This window comes from Ammospiza nelsoni, chromosome 9, assembly GCF_027579445.1.
Source record: "Ammospiza nelsoni isolate bAmmNel1 chromosome 9, bAmmNel1.pri, whole genome shotgun sequence".
NCBI classification, from domain to species: Eukaryota; Metazoa; Chordata; class Aves; order Passeriformes; family Passerellidae; genus Ammospiza; species Ammospiza nelsoni.
This window is the reverse complement of record NC_080641.1, coordinates 28,123,795-28,142,507: the sequence shown is the minus strand read 5'-3', so window position 1 is coordinate 28,142,507 and position 18,713 is coordinate 28,123,795. Positions and strand designations below refer to the sequence as shown.

Genomic DNA, 18,713 nt, shown 5'->3' with positions numbered 1-18,713 from the left:
GTCTGCTAAGGCAGTCAAATCCCAATTTGCAATCATGTTTTATCCACGGGATGAGTTTTGGGATGGGCTCAGCAGAGACACCCAAAGCTGCACGAGGGCCGGTGCTGTGTCTGGGCTCTGGGGAGAGCGGCTGGAAGGGATGAGACGGGAGAATGGATTTGCCAGCTCTGCCTTCTCTCAGGACACCGGCCAGCCCGCCCAGCCGGTTCCTGCCTCTGCCCCCGGGTTCTTCCTAACGAGGTTTCCAGCTCGGCTGCAGCCCCGCGTTGCTTTCAGGACCGCAGCGGTCCAGGGCTGAGCGGGGCTGCGGAGGGAGGTGGGGATAGCCCTTCCCATCCCCCGGGTTCTCTCCTCCACGCTATTAGGGAGGGCTCGGGTTACACCGAACTAACGCGAAAGAGGGGCAAAACTGAGGAGGGGGCGCAGAAAATATCGTCACTGACTCGTGGAAATGCGGGCGAGGGGGTTATAAACCCTGTGCCGAGGATACCTCAGGAAGGGGCAGCTCGGGGCTGCTTTCTGCGGTGGTCCCTGCGTCCTGTGCAGGAGTTTGTGATGGAAAGTCTGCAAAAGCCATTAGGACTTTTGTGCTGGGGCACTAGAAAAGCAACGCAGACACCACTCACTTTTCTAAATAAACATTAGTCTTAAAAAGTTTGCACTGCTGACCCCCGCAGCTCTGATTACTTGTAATTCTCTGAACCATATTTTAAGGCTTGTAACTATTTTTTTTTTTTTTTTTTTTCGGGGGAGGGGGCGGGTTTCGTTCGTTCCTTCCTGCAGCAGCCGTGCCACAGATGTACCGTGTGCTCCGGGGCCGGGGGGTCTCTGCCCACCCCCCAAAGCAGGTCCTTATTCCACAGCCCTGCAGCCAGAGCCCCTCTGCATATTGAACTCTCCCGAAGAAGTTTTTTCTTCTTCCTTTTTTTTTTTCCTTTTTATTTTTTTTTTCCTTATTTTTTCTTTTAGCGGTTGTGAGCACATCGATGCAGGGATGCTGATCCCCTCTCAGTGCAGGGACGGTGCGGGCTGCGGCCCCATCCCCACCGGGCTGTGCCCTGAAACACAGGCAACTCTCCCCAAATCCCCCAAAGAGCCGCATCTTCGCGGCACGGCGGAGGCAGCTGCACCGAGGTATCAGCAGCATAATTGGAAGGGTCACATGTTAAACCCTCGCTGTTGTTCGCCGTAATGTAGCTGTGTCCCCCGGTTGCACATTTACCGATTTCTCGCAAACCAACCATTGTCACAAGGTTCATTCCAGGAGGAGTGATCCAATGGGTTGCCACGGCAACTATAATGACATTAAAATAGAGGCGGCAGCCGACACCCCCCCCCCCCCATCCCCCTTCCCTCCTCTCCCTCCTTTAAAAACCGGCAGCAACCCGGCAAAATTCCGCACCTTCCCGTCGGGGCAGCCCGGGAAATAACACGGGCACCCAGCGGAAAACAAACTGTGTGTGGCGGGAGCTTGGTTTGTGTCAAACCTTCCCAGAGAACGCGGCCGCGGGAAGCCCCGAAATGCGGCGAAAATGACCAAAGTGCGCAATTTCCAGGCGGGAACGGCGAGAGGAGCCCGGGGATGAGGAGCAGGGATCCATCCCTGCCCCGAGCACTGGGAGGGAGCGGGGAAAAGGGTCCAAACCTAAAGGTTCTAAAGGTTCTAAAGCCCCCCGAGGCACCTGTGGGTTGGGCGGTGAGAGCCTCTCCCTCGGGCCGGCCCCGCGCTGGAAATCCGCTTTGCGCCTCTTGATTTTCCGGGAAACGTTCTTTTCCGATTAATTTGCCTTTATTATTTCTTATCGGTTCTGCTACGGTGCTTTCACGTATTTTTTATTTTTTCCCACGAATTTTCGGGCCAGGAAAGATGTTTTTAAAAAGGACCCCTGTTACCAATTATCACAAGACGACCTTCCCTCTCGATGAATATTTCTCTGCTCTCTGTCCCAGGTACATAAATAAATAAGTGCGACCAAGGAATATAGTGCAAAAGCAGAAGGAAAATTCTGGGAATATCGACTATAATATCATCTGGATCTGGCAGGAGGCTCCATATGTTTAATTTCCGTATAGGACAGAAATTCTGCCAGTTTTTCCTCGTCGACAGCTGATAGCAGCGCCTGAAATCGAGCCTTGCAGGATTTCAGTGACGCTTTCCAGAATATTTTTCCCGATCTCTCAGTGAGGTCGGGAAACGAATAAATTCTATCAGTTTCTCGCCTTTTTCCCCTTGTGAGCCCGTGGGCGAGAGTTTGCCGAGCAAGAACAGAGTGGAAAGACCTGACAGCTCCACTCAGAGCCGTGGTTTCGTTGCCTCCATCAAAATGTGCCCAACACCTGCCTGCGGTTGGGCTAAATCCCCACTCCGGGAAGAAAGGGAAACGTGTCCACTGTTGGCAGCGCCGAAAAAATAAAAAAGTAAAAACAGGAGGGGGTGGAGGGGGAAGAATTCAGCGCAGCCCGAAGCGGCGCCGCCCGCAGCCGGTTCACACGCGGTTTGCGGCGGCCGAGCGGCTTCCTCCGGCCGGCCCCGACGGCGGAGCTGCGGCAGCGACACTCGCAGCAGCACGCCCAGAGTCCGCCCGGGACAGGGCCACGCTGGGGATGCTCCGAGCTGACCCCTCGGAGCGGATGGGGCAGGTCCGGGGCTGCAGGGTCCGAGGGCACGGAACCTCCCGAGCCTCCCGAGCTGCCTCCCTCCCCCGCACACAACTGCGGCTGCCACCCACGTCTCAGCAGAGATGGCCAGGGTGGGATGCGGGACCACCCCGCAGCTTGGACACAGCTTCCCACCTCAGGCTGCTGCTGGGAAACGCGTTGGGGCTGCGCTCCGGGCCGGCCGGGGCGGGCGGGGGTGGCAATCGCGGCCCCCGGGGGGACACGAGGGTGCGGTCAGTGCCCCACAGGAGCTGTGGGGGGAGAAGCAGCTGAAATTATGAGAAAGGACCGGCCGGAGCCGCGGGACAGACGGAGAGGAGGCCGCGGATGGGTGTCCCCTACCGCAGGGCCGAGAGGGGTCCCTGTCCCCCGGTACGTGTCCGTGGGTGTGGGACCCTCCCCGGGAGAGCAGAGGGGACCCAGCCTGCGCTCAGCTCGCTCCCGCTCCAGGGAGGCCAGACATGTTCTTTTTGACGATCCCCTGAGCTGAAGAGCCGTCACAAACGTCCCTCTGAAGTGACCCTCTTGGCAGGGACTTATTGAAAGACGTGCCCAGAGTAGGAGCATGCCTGAGGAGAGATGGCAGCCTCATGGGACAGGGAAGAAAACGAAATTAAAACCGAGTTTAAAACGAGGAAAGAGATAGAAAGGTGGGAAACCGAAATTATCTTCCTTATGAAACGTGTCGGGCTTCTAGGGAGCAACTGCAGAAGGGAGGCCTTTCCACTAGGGTGGATAAATTTACTCGTGTCCCACATGACCGAGGATGGGGGACCCGGGGCGGGGGGGGGGGGGGGGGGAAGAGAAAGGTCATGGGATTGGGATTTGGGTTGTAAATCACAGAGGAGATGTGGATTTCAGTGCCGCGTTAGGTGGCAGCGGCCTCTGGTTTTGCAAGAGAAGTAATTAAATAGGAGAGAGAGAAAAAAAAATGGGGGGGGGGGGGAAGAAGAGAAAAGAGCATTTTAGGAATAACACGGTGAAATCTCAGGCGGTTATGGGTGGGAAGGTGCGCTGGGGGAGCGCCTCTGGGAGCCGCTGCTCGCCATGGGAAGGGACTGTCCCCGCGTGTCCCAGGGCCGGCGGAGGGTGCTCGGCTCCGCATCCCGCCCGGCCCCGGCTCTCTGGCCGAGCCCTGGGCGCTCCTTTTGTTGCCTTTATTTTGTGGCCACGTTTCTCTCCTGGAAAGAGGAGGTGGCAGGCCGGAGGGAGCGGGTCGGCACTGCCCCACCAGCTGATTCCCATTTCGCTCCCCTCGCCCCCTACGCGCCCCACCGGGACCCTGCGGAAGGGGAGCCGCGGTCCGAGGCGAGGGGCGCGAACCCTGAAATTTTTCGGCCCCTTCCCAGAGGAAGGAAGTTTTTCCTTCTCTGTTTGGTTTGTTTCAATTTAAAGAGTGAGCGGCGGCACCTCCATGCCCGCCCCGCCGGGCTCCGGCCCCCAGCTCCCAGCCGGCTGTGGAGTGTCCCCACACCCGAGGTCTTGTCCTCTGTCCCCCCTCTCGCTCTGGCGATGGCCGATGGGGGCACATTATGGGGGCTCCCAGCTAATCTCGTCCTGGTGGGGGGAAAATTCCCACGGACTTTGCAGGGAGTGCAGCTGGAATGAAAGGCGATGGTGTGCCCCGCAGAAAGCCCTCTCTCACTGCTCAAGAGTGGTTTGCGAGGGCGGGGGGTGAGCGGGGGCTCATCCATGGCCTTTCCGAGCGCTCTCCGCTCGCCTCCGTCGGCGGGGAGCAGTGAAGTATCTGGGAATTTTTGTGAGAGTGAAAGGAATCGCCGGTGTTGTTTCAAGGCGCTTCAAACCCGCGGTACTGACGGAAGAGGAATCTAATTTCACTTAAAAGCCGAGCTAAAGCAAGGAAAACGAAATATGAATGAAACGGATAAAGACGGCCCCGAAAAGCGCTTCTCCGCCACCCTGCGTCATGGAGTCCGAGCCTCGGTGACCAGGAAGGACCGAGGGCGGGAGAAACGCCACCAAACCGGCCGTGAGACAGATCCCAGGGCACCGACACTAAATCTCCCGTGGAGAAACTGACGGACAAACTCATTGCACCCCTTGGGTCTCCCTGCCGACCTCTCATCGGGGAGATTGTGTCCCTGGCAGGTTTCACGCTGCAGTGGCAGGGAGGGATGGTGTGGTTCGCTCATGAACCTCATTCACCGGGTCCCAAGGAAAGGGATGCGGGCAGCCAGGGCGCTTGGGAAGCGGGAATCCGGGAAAGGCCGCCGGGCTCCAGGCTGCTCGGTACCGGCTGCCCAGTGGGGCTGAGCCCCTTGCAGGGCTATTTCGGGGCGCATCCCGGTACCGTTCACCCGAGGACATCATTAGCATCTGAATGATGAGGAAGGATCAGAAAGCGCGGATAAAACCCTCCGCGAGCAGGTTTTGTCCCGTGCTGGATCTCAGCGTCACCTGTTGCTGCCACGGGCTTGCGGTGCCCATGTACATCTCATTTAAGAAATAAATAAAGCGCGAATTGGTGCCGCACAGGACCAGGGAGGAGCGGCACCGGCACACGCTCAGCCCCGCGACCCCGCATGGGCCGGCGCGTCCCGGGGCGACCTCCCCGGGCAAGGCACCGGCGGGGCCGTGGAAGGGTGTGGGTCGTGGGCTCCAGGTACCCCGCTCCAAAAACTCGCCCTGAACCGCTCTGCAGCCACCGGGCACAGGCAGGGGAAGCGCTGAGCCCGGAATCCCCGCCGGAATCGCTCCTGGTTCAAAGGAATGGAGACCTCCCTCGCTGCGGCCGAGAGAGATTCCCGGGCATGGACACAGCTGGAAATCTGGACAGAGTGGGAAAGTGGCCCTCGATGTACCCCAGAAGAAGTGGGTGAAGCAGGAGAGACAGCGAGAGAAAATGGAGGAAAAAAGAAAGGGAGAAAGATGAAAGGAAGGAGAAAGAGAGTGGAAGGAAAAGGATAAATAGAAAAATTAAAAGGAAAAATAAAATAGAAAAATATATAGAAAAATAAATAGAAAAATAAAACCAGAAAATCGTTAAACAGGGTAAAAGCAGAAGAGAGAGGAAAAGGAAAAATGAAAAGGGAGAAAGACGAAAAAGAAGAGAGAGAGAAAAAACAAACCAAAATAAAATAGTTAAAGAAGGGAATGAGGGAAAAACCAAAACACAAAGAAATTTAACAGGATGGGGAGACAGAAAATGAGAAAAAGAAAGGAGAGAAATAGAGAGAGAGAAGAAAGAGAGAAGGAGAGGAGAGAGAGAAAGAAAGAAAGAAAAGAAAAGAAAGAGAGAAAGAGAGAAAGAAGAGAGAAAGAAAGAAAGAAAGAAAGAAAGAAAGAAAGAAAGAAAGAAAGAAAGAAAGAAAGAAAGAAAGAAAGAAAGAAAGAAAGAAAGAAAGAAAGAATTAGACATTAGACGAGTAGAAGAAGGAAAAGGCGAAAGAAAGATAACGAAAGAGGGAGGAAAATAATTATAGAAAGATGAAAAGAAGGGAAAAAAGAAAGAAGATGGGAAATTACAAAGGAGAAATAAAAAGTGAAAAAAGAGCAGATGATAAATAAAAGGCGACGAAGAGGAAAGTCAGACGAGCCGTGGTCCGGGAGGTGAGGGCAGAACGCGGAGCCCCTGCCCCTCTCCTCGCCTGACAGACGGACACAGGGCGAGCACAGGTCCCTGACCTACCGCGAGCATCTCCAGGAGATTTCAAAAGCACCAATTTAATTTCCAAAGCAATTTTCCCGCGGCTGAGCCAACAGCTCTCCCTGCCCTCTCCACATCGGAAAACGGGATTTTTTAAATTATTTTTTTTTAAACCATCTCGTTTCTCTACGTTTTGCTCGGGGAAGGAAAAAAAAAAACGAAAGAGAGATGGAGAGGGAAAGAAGATGCTGCAGGGCAATGTTTTCAGGTCTGGCATTGGGGCACAGGGAGATTGGGCGTTATTATTAAACCCTAAATTCACCGTGAAAACGGGAGTTTCTGCGCAGTCACAAGGAAAGGCCAGGGCAGTCCTGGAGTAAGGATCAAACTATTGGAAAAGATGTTCTTGATGTCTTAAGGTGGTTTTTATAATCCAGGATGATTTATTTTTGTTCGGGGCCGCGAGAAACTAGAAAGAGAGAACAAAAAATAACTACCGGAGAAAGGAATAAGATGTTGACCTTTCCTAATTCTCCAAATCAGCAGTAATGGAAAGCAGAAGGTGCCAGGGGAAGAGGCAGGGGGTGAGGGCCGAGCGGGGCCGGGGTCCCGCACCCACAGCCCGCAGCGGGCGAGGGAAGGGCCGCTCGCTCCCCTCCCCGGGATCCGCGCCGCTTAACACGGGCTCAGTTAAGCGAAAGCAGAGAAAGAAATTACACACACGCAGCCCTCCCGCTGCGGTCCCGACGGGGATATTCCGGGGCAGGATCGTTTTATCCCGCCCCGACAAACCCGAGGAGAATCCCCCGTTTTCCGCCTCTCCCGGGCTGCGCACACACGGAAATCTGCCGCGGAGTAACTGCGCAGAGAGCGTCGCGGTTTTGCTGCGAGCCTTTCATCTCACATACAGAAAGCAGAGGAGTGGGGGCACATTAGGGAAACAAAAAAAAAAAAAAAGAAAAAGAAAATCTCCATGAATGCGCGACCAAAGCCAAAAGCAAGGCAGGAAAATCTGCACTCCCCCCGTCCTACTCGGAAACAGCCGCCGATCCGAAAGGGAGAAGTGTTAAAAAATAAAATACCCAAACGTGCAGAAAAGGATCAGGCTCCTGGAGGGCTTTGCCCGGGCTTTAGCACTGACAAAACCAACTCCCAAAAGCAGCGCCGAGAACCTGGGCTACAGAGCCTACGCACGGGAGGGGAGGAAAAGGGAAATGCTAAGTCGCCTTTTTGGCCAGGGACTCCCAAGCAGCGACTGCAACAGCTAATTATTTTCCTTTCAGTGCTCGGTTATTGCTGGTGTCCTCCTCGCCTCCCCTCCAATAAATAAATAAAACCCTCCTTTAGGCAGCGAGGCGTGAAAAATGATCCTCGCCGAACGCTTAAAAATAACGTCCCGTGAAGATCGGGGCCGCGGAGCCAGCCAGCGCCGTAATTAGGGGCCATTATCCGTCCCGCCTAGCCGAGGAGAAATTTCTCGTGAAACCCCCGAGCCCAGCCCGGCCAGGGCATTCCGGAGCCAGGGGAGACCCCCGGGTCCTTCCCCCATTCCGGGCAGAGCCGGGTCCCGGGGGCGCTCCCCGAGCCACGCAGACACTGGCAGGCGGCGTGAGACTGATCGGGGCACGGAACGAGCTGCGGAGCTTCGGGGAAATTCAGGGAATGGGGAAAATTCTGATGTTAGAGACGCTTGGCGGTCTGCCCCCCAAAATAAACCCTCGGCGGCGCTTGCGGTCGCAGTCCCCGCAGGTCCGAGCGCGACCCCTCCTGCGTGGGTACCACGTTAAGGGGGGGATCCCCCGCTCCCCGAGTCAGGTCAGCTTCAATCCTATCCGGGTACGGCGGCTTAAAAGCCCACCATGACTCCGCCAGGCGAAAGGAGACGAACGGAGCCCGGAAAAGGTGTCCCAGTGGCAGAGATCGCCCCGATCCCCCTGTCCTGAGCGTGTGGGGGCAGGGGGCTCTCCAGGGAAACACCGCTTCCCTGCAGAGGACCCCCCTCCATCCCTTCCAGCCCCGAGACCACCAACTTGGAGAACCCATTGCGCCGGCGGGACTGCAGGGGCCACACGCCTCCTTCATCCCTCCGGGCATCCACTGCCATTTCTTATCCGCTCCTGGCACCCCTGGCTCCTTTTCCTCCTGCGCTTCACACACAAACAAGCCAAAAATTATTTAAAAATCGCTACTTTATGTTAAAATAACCAGCCCCCCTTCTGCCAGGCACACAACCACCACCCAGCCTCGCTGCACATCGCTTTCTTCCCTCGGATCCCGTCTCCTCAAAGCAGGCTCGGTTATTAAAAGAGGCTGAACAAAGATAGCCCCGAGAGCAGCTATCAGCGCATTTTAACTTCATCAAAGACTTCGGGGGAGAGGGAGAGGAGGGGTCTGGCACCTTCTAGTAATGAGCTTGTCAGGAACACCCCTGCCAGAGCAATTGAACAATTTGCACACAAGCAAAAGAAAAGGAGAGTGGAGGGAGGGAGGAAGGGGAAATGCTACAAAAGCCCCTTCAATTTCCAACCATGTGCTTGGCAATCTGGAAAATAGATTCATTGGCCTCCTCTTTTCTCCCATGTCGAGTCTTGTAGCCCCTTTTGTAGGAGCTGGACATGAAAGGGAGACAACCAAGTGCCGGACACGAAGATCGCTTTTCAAAAGCAAATGTGTGTGAAGGCGAGATGTGAGACCGCTCGCTGCGGGGAGGCGGCACGTTCAGGAACAACATCAACAAACTGCGCGGAGGTTCGAGGTGGCACAGACAGGGGCAGCCAGGGGGGATAAAAAAGGGATGGGTGGGGGAAGAGAAAAGAAAAGCCGATCCCCCCCAGCTCCCCGGCGCACACCGCCCGGCTCCTGCTCCTCCTGAGCCCCGAAGGCCCCGCACAAAGCCCCGTGCCCGGGCACCGGCTGCGGCCCCGCTCCCTGCCTCGCACCGCTCAGATTTTTTTCCCTTTTTCTCCTTCAGCTGGCTGCCCGGTCAGAAAGGCCTCGATTCTTTCGATCAGGGTCCCTGCCAACAAGCAAACCAAAGAGCCACGTTTGGTCCCTGAAAAAAAAAAAAAATAAATTGGAAGGTGGCGGGGAGAGAAGTTTGGAAGAGAAGGGAGCGCTTTAAGATGTTTATTTACTTTGTAAGTTGTTGCAAAATTTAGGTAGAGATCAAGTTTCATTCGGTCATTCAGATACTGCAGGCCCGAGGGGGACGTGTATGCGGGGGGGAAACCCTCCAACTTATTTTCGCATGTGTCAACTTTTCCAAACAAAATAAAAGAAGGTTTGGGGGGGGGGGGGTTGGGGAGGGAGTGAAGAAGGGAGAACCTTTTTCCCGGCCGCCACCTCCTTCCCCTTGAAAACACGCGGGGTAATTTTTTGGTTTTGGTTTTGTTTGGGGGGTTTTTATGTGCTATTTTTTTGCTTGGTTGTTTTTTGTGTTTTTGTTTTTTTTTTTTTTTTTCCCTAGGAGATACCAAAATCCAAGAAATAAAAAATAATATTAACAAAAAAATATATATATCGGGACATCTTTTCTCTCGGATCTTTTATCCGGACGGTGCGGGAGCCCGCGGAGCAGCCCCGCGCAGGATGCGCGCCCGGCCGCGGAGGGGCTGCTCAGCCTCAGCTGCCGAACAGCCCCAGCTTTGGAGCCTCTGGCTTCCCCGAGGCCCGAGCGGGGCTCTCGGCTCTCAGCGTGACAAAGGACATGGCAAAGAACGATTTGAATTGGTTTTGTTTTGGTTTTTTTTTTTTTTTTTTTTTTTAACCAGGTCACAAACATTTATTAATTTACACCAACGGTGGACAAAATTCTGTTGCCTTTTCCACATCAAATTATTCACAGATTCTCTCAATAAAATAGATATGACGGATGCACAACCAGTGAAGAGTTAACTGGACTCCGCTCATTAGCTCCCGAATAATCTATATACAAATAATTACCAATACACCAAAAAACCCACGCACGGAGGGGGTGGGAAAACGGGGATTTAAAAAAAAATAGTATGGTAATGCTCCAAACTTCCTGACGGATCCGATTTTCTTTTAAACGTACATTTGAATGTCTAATTGAGAAAAAAAATAAAAGGAAAAAAAAAAAAAACCGCAGTCCTGAGTTTCACCGACTTTTCTTCTTCTCAAAAACAAAGAAACCTTAAACAGTGCCTTTTCAAACCAAACCCGAAGCTTCAAAGAAACTAAAAATAAGATCGGACCATTAAAACATTTTCTTTGAGAGCAGGGGAGAGACGGACACACATGGCAAAACCACCCGGCACGGAGACGTGCAGGAACCCGAACGGGCTCGCTGCGAGCGGGGCCGTCCGCAGCTCCCCTGGCCCATCTGGGGACCCCGCGGAAAACCCGCACCTCTCAAAGGAAACATTTCCGACCCCGAGACCGCTTCGTTCTTCACATGCCCCCCTCTGCCCCTCACACGACGTTGCGTGTTCGAGCAGCCCAGGTCCCAGCTTATGTTACGGCCGCTTTATAAATACGCTTTGGCGCTTGTAGGACCAAATCGTGTTATTCTTTCCCTCCTCCCGCCCTCCCGATTTGTTGGATTATTATTTTTTTTTTTTCCGAGCAAAGAGAGACAAACAGATCTGGATGCCACTGAGCCTGGAAATTAAGTAAAAATTAAAAAAAAAAAAAAAAAAAAAAAAAAAAGGAAATATTTCCTACCTTAAAACACAACAGGAGGAGATGGGGGGGGGGACACGGGGAGAGGGAAGGGGAGCAGTTTCGGAGGAGCGGGGGAGAGCTGGAAAGGGGCCGTTTGCTTCGCTACTCTCCCCCCCATCCCCCTCCCCTTCCCCAGTCCCCAGCACACTTTAAAAATGACAGCTGCTGAGGGTTGTGATTTTACTGGAAAAGTTCTGGGCCGGCTGGAGGAGCGGCTCGTGTGCCAGGCTGACCTGGGGCTGTGCCGGGGCCAAGGCGGGGCTGAGCACGGCCAGGACCTGCGCCGGGGGGCCCGCCTGGCCGGCGGGGTAGGGCGCGGCGGGCGCGACGCTGGGGTTGGTGCTGGGCGGCGGGGGCACGGCCCCCCCGATGATGTTGTCTATGGAAAAAGAGGGCCGGGAGGGGTGGTTGGTGCCGCCGCCGCCGCCGCCGGCGGGCGAGGGGTCCGGCTTGAGGGTCTGGAGGAGGGCGGCGGGCAGGGCGGTGGGGCTCAGCTGGGGGTGGTAGAAGGACTTCCTGCAGTTCAGCTCGCCGCCCAGGAAGGAGGGCAGCCCCGAGGCGGCGGAGAAGACGGAGGCGGCGGCGGGAGGCGGCGGAGCCGGTAACGGGCAGTGCGGCGCCGGGAAGGGGAAGGCGCCCGCGGCGCCGCCGCCTCCGCCACCGGGATGGTGGTGGTGGTGGTGGGGGTAACCCTGGAGCTGCAGGCCGTAGTTGTAGCCGTAAGGTCCGTAGGCGAAGCCGGGCAGGAAGGCGGCGGGGTCGGCGGCCCCGGCCCGCAGCAGCAGCTCGGGGTGCGGCGGGTGCAGCTGCTGCTGCCGCTTGAAGCGCTTCCTCCGCCGCAGGAAGCTCCCGTTGTCGAACATGTCGGCGGACTCGGGGTCCAGCGTCCAGTAGTTGCCCTTGCCCGGGTTGCCGGGCTCCCGGGGGATCTTGACGAAGCAGTCGTTGAGGGAGAGGTTGTGGCGGATGCTGTTCTGCCAGGCGGGGAACTTCTCCCGGTAGTACGGGAAGCGCCCGCTGATGAACTCGCAGATCTCGCTCAGCGTCAGCCGCTTCTTGGGGCTCTGCAGGATGGCCATGGTGATGAGGGCGATGTAGGAGTAGGGCGGCTTCACCAGCGGGTTCTTCCCTCCCGCGCCGCCGCCGCCGCCGCCCGCGGGCGCCTTCTCGCCGGGCGCGGCGCCGCGGGCGCAGGCGGGCTCCGAGCCGCCGGCGGGGGACAGCCGCTCCGGGGACCCCCCCATGCGCGCCTTGGCGGCCCCGCTCCGCGCCAGCGCCAGCCCCAGCGGATCGCCGCCGTCCTCCTCGTCCTCCTCCTCCTCCTCGTCCTCGTCGTCCTCCTCCTCCTCGCTGTACTTGCCCCCATCCTGGGGCGGGCCCACCACGTCGATATCCGCGTCCTCCACCTCGGAGAGCGGCTCTTCCTCCGGGGAGCGCTCGGACATGATCCCGCAGCCGCCGCCGCCGCTGCTGCCCAAAGTCATTGTTGTGCGGCCGGGGCGGCCGGGGCCGGGCTCCCCCTCCCACCTAGCGGCGGCTCCCGGGATGGGCCCGGGGCCGTGCCGGAGGGCTGCGGCCGCCGCTGGGACTCCGCGCCCCGGCTCCGCTCCGCTCCGCGCCCCGCTCGCCGCGCCGCTGCTGGCGGGGCCGCGCTGCCGGCTGCGGGGTGGTGGCTGCGGAGGGAGGGGCGGCGGAGGGGGCGCGGGGCGGGGGCGGGGGGACCGGGGCGCCCGTGGGCCGGGCAGGGCGCTTGGGAGCAGCGATAATAAATAATGGTGATAATGATAATAAAAGGAGAGAAATTGGAAAAAAAAAAAAAAAAAAAGGTGTGTGGGGGGGGAGAAGGTTAAAAAAAAAAGAAAAGTGGGTTTTGTGACGGCTCCTTGTCTGGTTAGGAGGAGGGAGGGGGAGGGGGGGAGGGAGGGGCAGGGGAAGAGGGAGGGGGGAGGGCAGAAGTGGGGAAGGCGGCTCCCCCCTCCCCACCCCTCCCGAGCTGGGACCCGGTGGAAACGCTCCCACACTGCGCCTGCTGCCAGCGCTCCCCAGGCCTTTATACGGCCGCCCCGGCATCACGTGGCGCCCGCCGCAGCCCCCACGGGGCACCACGAGGGACTGCCCGGCCCGGTCCCCGGGGAGCGCGTCCCCCGCCCGAGATGCTTTCGAGGAAAGGCGCTGCCCGCTCCCCTGGCGCTCGGATGCCCCCAGCTTGTCTGGAGCAGGCTGCTGTAGGAGGGGGGCGATCGACGCTGGATAAAGCCCCTCCCCGCCCCGAGGGCCCCGCGGTGCTGGAGGCTCTCAGACCCCATTCCTGCGCCATGCGACGGTCGCCTTCCTCCGCCCTGGGGTCCGCGGAGGGTCCGCTCTTCCCCCGAGAGCTGCCCATCCCCGAAGCCGCGGGATGAGCTGCAGAGCTCCCGCAGCCTCGCCAACAGGGACCCTCACTCCGCCAGGACCGAGCCTTCGGCCCCCTTGAGGCGTGCTGTGAATTTGGGGATCCCCGCTCTCCTTCTCCACGCGCTCGCGTCACCGACACGTCGCGGCGGCCGGAGCACCCTGCTGGAAACCCGCCTCCTCCTCGGGCTCCCACCGAAGGGGTGCTGCGCCCGGCAGGTGCGGGCCGGAGGGCGACGAGCAGCGCTCTGCGAGCCTCTCCCCCCGCCAGCAATAACCAAAGCGAAGCCGTGCGTGTCCGCGGGGTGCTGGGACCGTTCCAGAGCCCCGCATCCCCGCCCGGCCGCGCCGGGTACCACTTTCCGAGGCGGCCCGGCCGGGCCCAGGAACCCCTTGGGATGGGGAATATCCTGCGGGCCCGGCATCTCCTGCCTCCGCTTCCCTGACGGCTGGCAGGAGGAGGGGGTGGGCAGCAGACACCCACCTTGTCGCGGAGAATTTCCTGCTAAACAGAGGCACACGAGGGCCTTGGGAGCCACCGCGGTGTCCCCGCGGGTGGCAGAGCCCAGATGCCCCCCTTGCGCTTCCCTGGCGCAGTCCGGGGAACACATCCGCGGCTGAAGCTGCGCAGCCCATGGCCCGTGGGTGGCTGTGACAGCAGGTTGTCCCTGTCTCTATCGCGGACGCTTTGAACCACGCTCGCGCTGTTAGGTTTTGGTTCGGTTTAGTTTGGTTTTTTCCCTTGGAGGCTCTGCAAACACGAATCTGCTTTCCCGTGGGAGGATGCTCGGGGAGGGAGGAAGGGGACGGGCTCCTCCAAGAGGGTACCACGAGGAGATGTCCCCCCGGCAGGGCCACGCTCGGCAGTGTGAGAATCCGCGGTGATGAATTGCCAGGCTCTGCCGTTAACAGGTGCGAGCATTTGGTGATAAAATCTCCAGCACTAATACCGGGGAGCCGGGCCAAACAGCTGCGCGGCCCCGCTTCCAAATGCCGGTCACAATTACTCAAGCCCTAACGACTCGGTGCACAGGCTCGGCGAATTCGGTGGGACCCCGAGGAGAGGGCAGAGGCAGCGGACGCCTCCGTCCGCACATCTCCAGAGCGAGCAGCGATTTCAGAGCCGGAGCCTCTGCGCGGAGTCGGTCGCATCTTCCTTCCTCGCCGCCAGCGCGGACATCGGGAAGAATTTCTCGATCAAAGCAGAAAAGTAGAGGGGAAAACGTGCTGAGAGTTTCTCGGGAAGGTGGGAAGTCTGTCCCGCGGGCGCGTCTCAGCTCTGGGGGAGCTTTCCTGAGCTTTCACTTTTATACTTCTTCGATGCTCCTAACCTGTGTTCACAACACATACGCATATATCTCCCTCTCATAAGTTTGTGTGTATATATATATACATATATATATATATATATATATATATATATATATAAAACTATATCTATATTTATTTTCTTTCTTTCCCCGATATGTTTTTTTTTTTTTCATATATAGAAGTATATATAATTGTCTAACACGGAGAAATGTCTCAGAGATGCCGCATCTTTCCTACCAACATTGTTTAAACTCTCTGTTCATCATCTCGGTGGAAAAGCGATGGGAAGAACAAATGGAAGAGAGCGGAGAGGGAAAAGACCCGAGCCGCTTTCCATTTTTATTAAGTAAAATAATAGTTATGCCTCCCCTACATAAACGAAAGTGTCACAAAAAATTCCGAAGCAGCTGCCAGAGATTTCGACCACACACACAACGGGGCGATTGAATTTCCACTTGGTGCATTTCATGGCAGCGAGGAACCGCCGGGACCTGCGCCTTGTGCCTCTGCAGGGCGGCCATGGGGAGGGCTGGGGGGCAGCAAAGTGACGCGCTGCGAGCGGCCGGGGCAGGGGACACCGCCCGGGGGATGCTCCGGGCCAGAAGATGCTCGGCCACCCCCCGATCGCAGAGCAGCTGCCTCCCGATCGCTCCGTCCCGCACGGCTCGAAGTGAAACAGATGTGGGTGTCTGCTGCCTGCCCGCCCTGCCCTGCCCTGGCCCTGCCGCCGGCTCTCCCCCTGCCTGCAGAGGCGGGCACACCTCGGGGGGAGCCCCCGGCAACGCAGAGCTCGGGTGGAGCCGCTTGCTGCTATAATTATGGTCATGGGAACCCCGATGAGGTGGGAAATGCACGGGGCAGGCGAGAAGGGTTGATCCGAGGCGCTGCCGGTGGGATGCGGTGGGATGCCTTGTCCTGCTCCCGGCTGGAGCTGGCTCTGCCGCCCAGCACCGCGCACCCCGAGCAGCGGCGTGTCCCGCTCACCCGGCACCGACACCATTCCTGCCTGTTTCGAGGCTCATTGTGGTCCCCGATAAGCGGGGGATGATCCACAATAGAACGAGAGTGAATATGAATCCCGCTCTCTCCGTCTCCGAACGGCTTCTGCTCGCCGAGTCGGTCTCAGCCTCCGCTTTGCCACGCAAGATCGGCTGCAGAAACGAATCAAAACGAGAAAAAGTACCTAAACTACACCCGTCCCGAGACGATTTAGAAAAGGGAAACCCTGGAGTGAAACAAACCAGATGATGGGATGCCAGACACGGTACACACACACGCACACACACACACGCACTCCCGGCCCAGCATCCATCCACACACGGAGCGACGGACGCGTTTTAATGTGCGCCGGGGTAAGAAATGATGTCTCCCGAACGAAAACCCCTATTGATCTACACGAAAAGATTGCTTTGTCATCGCCCCGCTGAGCCCGGCCATGCTAGGCTGGGAGGGAGGGAAACATTTTTACTTGGGCAGATTTTTAATTTTTCTGCTCTCCTCTCTGCAGTATTTCCTTACAGACAGCTTTGCTTCCCGTTTGAACCCAACTCTGCTTTACATTTCTCGTTAAATTCCTGAATCAAACGTGCGTGGGGATGAGTGCTGCAGGAGTGGAGAGAGTCTCCAAAAAGTCTCAAAAGTAGAGAAATAATAAAAAAATAAAGGCCATCAACCGATCATTATGATTTTTTTTCTCCTTTAAATTGATTTTCACTGTCTTTCCCGCCTGCCTTAATGAGGTGTTTGATCCAGGCGTGTGGGGTCGGTGTTTGATGCCCCGCTGACGGCTCCAGCAGGTGGATCCCCACGGCCGAGGTTTTTCCCCTGGGTGTCCCAGTGTCTCCGCCCGGGTCGGAGATCCTCATAGCTGCAAAACTGGCCACAACGACCGGGCACCTTTTGGTTTTTTCTTTGTTTTTTTTTGTTTGTTTGTTTTTGTTTTGTTGTTTGTTTGGGGTTTTTTTGTTGTTTTTTTTTTTGTTTTGTTTTTTTTTTTTGTTGCCCTGACCATCCGCCCAGGGCGTTATTTGGTGGGGCTGTACCCGGAGGGCAGAACACGAAGCCCGGAGCAGCGCAGGGTGCAATCGCTGCTCCTGCCCTGCCCACCCAAAGAGCATCTCCCGGTCCCGGGGTTTAGTGGGGGGAAAGCCCCTGGAGGTGAAGCTCTTGGGAATTGCGAAAAGTTCAGCTCCAGCCCAGCAGATGTTGCTCCCACACCCTTCCAGATGATCTGTTGGGTTTGTGATCCACAATCGTTCTTGCTGCTTCTGCCGAGCAGCATCTAAATTCGTTTATTCTGATGAGAACCGCATCTACAAGTCCCCCAAGGCTCAGAGATGGATTTTTCTTTATTACCTCGTTATCAAGCTTGGCTGACCTCTAGCTTCTCTGAAAACATGAACAAGACGGACCTGCTGCTGCCTGGGCTGCCCCAGGGGGCTCTTTTTCCACTTATGTGATTTCCTTTGATATTATTTCTCCTCTTTCCATATCCAAGGCTCAGCCCTTCAGTGCTCCCTGCAGTTCAGCCCTTTTACCAGCCCCTCGCTGCCAGCTCCCAGCTGCAAAGATCAGTTTGCAGCCTGCACACCACGGGCTCCCAGCACAGGGAGGTCAGGGGGAATGGTGGTGACAGATAGTGAGAGATACGTGAAATTCCCAGGCTGAAAACCCCTGGAGCTGAGTGCCAATATCCAACCCTGCAGCGTTCAGGTGTTGGACAGCTCGGGTTTGTTGACTTGACTTTTCAAATGTAGGTGTCTCAAAATCCACACTAAAAAAGGCCTGGATTTCAGTGAAGGCTTTTCCCGGGAATCCTCTTTGCAGGGCTGAGCCCCCATGAAACTTTGGAGCACAATTATCCCTGTCTTTTCTGTTCCTCAGACGAGTGGGAAACATGGTAAAAACACGTTCATTTAAGTGCTATGATCTGACTTTAGGACCTTAGTTTTGAGCTTGCAGTTCCAAAACTTTGCCTCCTGCTCTTTCTTCATAACAGATCCCATCCCATGTGGGTTTGGAGCCCACTAAAAAAGCTCATACACAGCTTAACACTCAGCTGATTAACTCTGACTTGCTCTAAGCCCTTTTTTTGTACCATTCTTCATCAATCTGACGTGAAAAGAGATACACACACTTACATGACTCAGAGGAACACAGCATTTTCAAGCCATAAACCACCAGGTGCACTTTTGAGACTCACCAAAGCCAGCTCTCCTGGTTGCCATAAAAAACACATTAGCCAAAGGCCAATGCATGTGGAAGGCAATTATGCTCTGGCACATGGCAATGTGTATAGAACAGCCTGGTAACTGTGCCTACCACACAAGGAAAAATATCCCTGTGAAAACAAGCCTGCTAAATCACTTCATTCTTTCCAAAATCCCCTGAAAATAGAAGGAAGGATTTTCTGGGGTTTTTTGGGAGGTGAGAGATATATGTGGGAAGGAATCAGATTTTCCAAAAGTGGGTGCACCAGTGCAAGAACCTGAATAAATGACCAGAGCCACAAGGATTTAGAAACTCATTATGAGGTTTCTGAATCCTGGTTTTCCATGTTAGCATCTGATCATGCCAAACTTGTCCAGGAAATCCCTGATGCTGAGTTCTCTGCATTCAGCATTTCAGCAGCTCATGCCCACCTCACCCTCTGAGATCACAAAAGTCCATTTCTGCCAAAGTGCCAGTTGAGGACCTTCAACTTGGGTGCCAGAAGCAATACAGAGAGGGGTTTCAAAGGAGGGAATGACAGAGAAGGTGGAAAATTACTGGAATATAGTTTGATCAGTATAAAAAGATTTTAGCTTTTTTTTTAGCTTTTTCTTTTTTTTTTTTTTTTTTTTTTTTTTTTTTTTTTTTCCGTGTAGAAAATGGTTGGGGATAGGAGTCTTTGAGTATCCAGCAATCTCCAGCTGGGAATCAAATCCTGGTCCATCTGTATCCTTCTGAAAAATCAGCCCTGCATGAACATGCTGATATCTGTGGAGCTGCCTCACAAACAGCTTCATAAATACATTTTGCCTCTTAGCCTTATATAAGATTGCACAGAAATATAGCATAGGGC

General features: G+C 55.9%; 1 protein-coding gene across 1 annotated transcript; it reads right to left on the bottom strand.

Annotated features, from left to right (window-relative positions):
* Positions 1-10,992: 10,992 nt before the first annotated feature.
* On the bottom strand, positions 10,993-12,432 carry FOXD2 (forkhead box D2). Its single transcript, XM_059478464.1, is given in 3 exon segments — positions 10,993-11,592; positions 11,594-11,637; positions 11,640-12,432. Coding segments are annotated over 3 exon segments (1,332 nt in total). The 3' UTR covers positions 10,993-11,097.
* Between the last annotated feature and the right edge of the window lie 6,281 nt (positions 12,433-18,713).